Source organism: Erythrolamprus reginae, chromosome Z (genome assembly GCF_031021105.1).
Source record: "Erythrolamprus reginae isolate rEryReg1 chromosome Z, rEryReg1.hap1, whole genome shotgun sequence".
In the NCBI taxonomy this organism is placed as follows: Eukaryota; Metazoa; Chordata; class Lepidosauria; order Squamata; family Dipsadidae; genus Erythrolamprus; species Erythrolamprus reginae.
The window spans coordinates 1771421-1775407 of NC_091963.1; the positions used below are offsets into that span (position 1 = coordinate 1771421).

General features: G+C 45.5%; 1 protein-coding gene across 1 annotated transcript; it reads right to left on the bottom strand.

Annotated features, from left to right (window-relative positions):
* Positions 1–200: 200 nt before the first annotated feature.
* LOC139153218 (lutzicidin-like) lies at positions 201–3731 on the bottom strand. Its single transcript, XM_070726866.1, has 4 exons — positions 3546–3731; positions 2956–3063; positions 2556–2690; positions 201–425 (listed from the first exon to the last, which is right to left on the bottom strand). Exons 1-4 carry the CDS (start codon positions 3729–3731, stop codon positions 201–203), a joined length of 654 nt encoding a protein of 217 aa, XP_070582967.1.
* Positions 3732–3987: the final 256 nt, after the last annotated feature.

A 3987-nucleotide genomic window follows, 5' to 3' on the forward strand; every position in this document is an offset into this window, starting at 1 on the left:
GGACTTTCTTCCTGGGTACAGAGTTCAAATTCTATTTCAAATTCAAACTTGCATTAAAATATAGAGAGCCCGGATTCAATCCAAGTTGAACAACTGAAGAATCACCATCCTTTCCTGAGCAAATCATATTTTCATTTAGATCTCAAGACATCTGAAATCAGGTCCTTCTTCATCCTATGATTTGTCCTTGAATGACCTTCTCAATTCTTTCCAACTCCATCCTTGGAGCCTTTCTTCAGGCCTTCCCCGATATTCTTGATGCCTTTTCCAATATTCTTGATGACTTTTTTGACGCCTTTTCCAATATTCTTGACGCCTTTCTTGACGCCTTTTCCAATATTCTTGACGCCTTTCTTGACGCCTTTTCCAATATTCTTGATGCCTTTCCCGATCTTCTTTCCAAATTTAGAACGCTCGGAATCATCCTAGAGAGCAGAAAAAAGGGGGTATCTGGTCATCCCTGGTTCTCCAACAGGCTACAACCCAACCCCTCCCTCTTCCTGCTTCTGCGCTGCTGCTCTGTGGTCAGATCTGGACCTGGGCAAAGCGTGCAGTTGTGGCCTTTCTGGACCATAAACAGATCCTAGTTTATACCTTTGCAAACTGAAGAAGGAGATTCTAGCCATTTTGGGGCTGCTGCGAGGACGTTTGGAGGTGATTTTAGGAGTTTAAAAGCAAAAGGAACTTAATGCCTGCTATTGGTGCAGGTAACCCCCTTCCCTGTCCACTATACTTCCCTCTCCTTACTCAATCCCCACCCTCTTAACTACTCTCTAAAAATCACAATTCCTTACTAACCTCACTCTCAACCATAATATGTACCAGAGGAAAAAATTATGGAATACAATAAGACTAATTATATTCCAATGTCTTGAACTGACCAATATTAAGCAACATAAGGTATAGATAATAAACTATATATTTGCTTATTGAAATTGTAAATCGAGAATGAAACATGAATAGAATTATTGTAACAATATGAACTGGTATACAACAAGGTATATATATTATAGAATATAATGGATATGTGTAATTTCTACTCTCAAACTCCTTACAGTTGTACTCCCTCTCTCCCCCTTTGAATTTGTACCCGCCTTTCCCATCCCTTTTTCAATAAATTAATAAATTATATATTTTTTTAAAAAAAGCAAAAGTAACTTGATTTGAGATATGCAAATTAAAAATGGGATTTTTTTTTTTTTTTTTAGAAATCTGATTAAACTTATTAAAATACTCAGCACTACCCTGCAAGGGTTTGTTAACTAGGGTTAAGAGCCGGGGTGGCGCAGCAGGTAGAGTGCTGTACTGCAGGCCACTGAAGCTGACTGTATATCTGAAGGTCAGTGGTTCAAATCTCATCACAGACTCAAGGTTGACTCAGCCTTCCATCCTTCCGAGGTGGGTAAAATGAGGACCTGGATTTATAGGGGCAATAGGCTGATTCTCTGCTAAAAAGTACTATTGCTAACATGTTGTAAGCCGCCCTGAATCTAAGGAGAAAGGCGGCATAAAAATTGAATAAATAAATAAATAAGTGATTTTAAGAGTTTAAAAACAAAAGTAACTTGATTTGAGATATGGAAATTAAAAATGGGATTTTTATTATTTTTTTAGAAAGCTGATTAAACTTAATAAAATCCTCAACACTACCCTGCAAGGGTTCATCAACCACCCCCTTGGTTAACAAGGGAGCGAATCACACTAAACAGGGCGGCTGGGCGAGATTCCACAGACGCAGTCAAGGCAACATGTTACGTGCATCTTGTCACCTTGAGTGCCACTATGTAAGTCTTAATATGGACGCTTACAAGTGTCCGGTCAGATTTGGATTTACTTCTCCTCCAACGCTTCTCCAGACATCTCTTCTGGCGTTTCATCCCCGGAGTTCCTCAGTGAACCAAGGAGACCTCCAGGGTCCAAGGAGACCTCCAGGTCGCAAAGGCGCAATCCGGTCTAGAGCCATTGCCATATTCATGGCCGCAGCAAGGGACTCTGCCGAACTGTGCACAAGCAATTCCGGCCAAACCCCAAGCGCCCTCTGAAAGCCCTCTGGGTCCATCAGGCACCTGGGGCGGAGCCACCTAATCGTTTCCGCCTCCCTGCGGGGGAGAATTAGAGCCTTAGAATCAAGCCACAGCAGGAAATGATTTGACCGTGACAAAGGCAAGGTATCTAAGCCCTTTAAATTCAGATCATGACTCAATTGCCCTGAGAGGAAAAACATGTCCGGAGTATCCCCATCCCCCATTGGGTGGTTATTTCTCTCCTCTTAGTGTTTGTCCCCCTCCGGTGGAATCTCTTTTACCGGGCCAATTGTCCAACCACTCTTCTAAGACTTGAGATTTTCAAGGGGAGATTGGACTTCCATTTGTCTGAAATGGTGTAGGATTTCCTGCCTAAGCAAGGGGTTGGACTCTAATTTAATCTAGTCTAGTCCAGTCTAGTCTAATCATCTCATCTCATCATCCAATCCAATCCAATCCAATCCAATCCAATCCAATCCAATCTAATCAGACTGGAGCTCATCACCAGAAGTCACCAAGCCACCTTCTTACCTCCTCCTCCTCCTTCACCTCCACCTGTTCTTCCTCCTCCTCCTCCTCTTCTGCTCCCTCCACGGCGTCACAGGTGAGAACAGCCTTTGGTGGTTCCTCCCCAAGGAAGAAGGTGGTTGTGCATTGTCTGACCATCTAGAGAGGAGAAGAAACGTGGTGAGATCAAAGAAGTCCTCCACTATCTCGTTTTGTCCACGTCTCTTCATGTGGCTTCGACCGGCTACTTCCAGAGCAACTGTTGGACAAGCTAAGCTGCTTCAGCCTCCATGGATATTTTAGGACCACAGGAGACAACTGCGGAAAGGTTCAAGTGTTGGGTTGATGGAGCTGGGCCAAGACCCCTCCAAGGTGCTTTTCCAACAGGCCCCTGGATTTTCTTGATATGGCACCCGTCACTCACCCCGCCTTCCTTGAAGTTGCATTTATCCAAGGAACCTTCTTCTTCCGCTGCACAGACCGTCTCTTTGAGGGAGAACTTCAACTCTTGGGTACCTTCAGAATTGGGATCCTGGAAGAAGACATGGCCAAGCGCAGGAGTTACCTTGAAGCCCCCACCCCCCACACACCTAAAACTCCCATTTTAGACTGGGGTCATTTCTGAATGAGTCGTTAACAGATTAATGGAGATGGAAGGGACCTTGCAGGTTATCTAATCCAACTCCCTTCCCAAACAGGAGATCCTACATCTGCCTCTACCTAGGATCAAACTCACAACCTCCTGATTGTGAGGCAAGAGCTCCACCTCTAGGCCACAGCAGCTGGGACTCTTGATGGAGCCGCCTGAACGTGTCTATTGAGAAGAGTCCATGCAGGCGCCAGATGTTCTGCATTCAAGGGCCCTCATCCTGACTGACCATAGATGGAGGCTGTTGAAGTTCTCCACGCCAGGAGAACAGGAGGGGTGGATTCCCTGCTTCCAGGTGGATCCACCACCACTTCCCAGGGTCTACACAGAGTCAAGCCCACCCTGGGACCCTGAAGAGTACTTACCCAATCAGGTTGAGGAACAGCCTCCAGAAGACGGTAGAGGGGACCTTCCTTGGCATCGCTGTTGTACATGGCCACTCCTTGTTCCACAGCCTCCTCATAGCTCAGCGGTGCCTGTGATGGTGCACAGCTTCCAGAGCCCGAAAGAGCCCAAACCAGCAGCAAGATCTTCCACAAGCAGCCTTCCATCCTTGGTTCTTCTGCTGCAAAGGTCCACAGCAGATCTGGTTCCTTGGACCAGGAGTCCTCCTTTTATGCCCCTGCTTGCTGGCTGGAGCCACAGGGGGTTTTCCCCCACCACCGAATTCTCCAAGGTCCTTCCTTCAAAACAAGGGAGATCAAATCAGGACTTCAAGAGGTATTTATTGTCCTCAATATTCTTCAGATCAGGGTTCAACAACCTTGGCAATTCCGTAGAAGCGTATATTGCTTATAGTTTATAATA

What these genes read in the sequence shown, in the direction of transcription:
- LOC139153218 (XM_070726866.1), bottom strand. Translation starts at nt 3,731, where the DNA reads ATGGAAGGCTGCTTGTGGAAGATCTTGCTGCTGGTTTGGGCTCTTTCG. An exon ending in CTGTTCCTCAACCTGATTGG is followed by an intron (nt 3,064 to 3,545) that starts GTAAGTACTCTT and finishes GTCTTCTTCCAG; the next exon opens with GATCCCAATTCTGAAGGTAC. An exon ending in AGGTGAAGGAGGAGGAGGAG is followed by an intron (nt 426 to 2,555) that starts GTAAGAAGGTGG and finishes TCTGCTCTCTAG; the next exon opens with GATGATTCCGAGCGTTCTAA.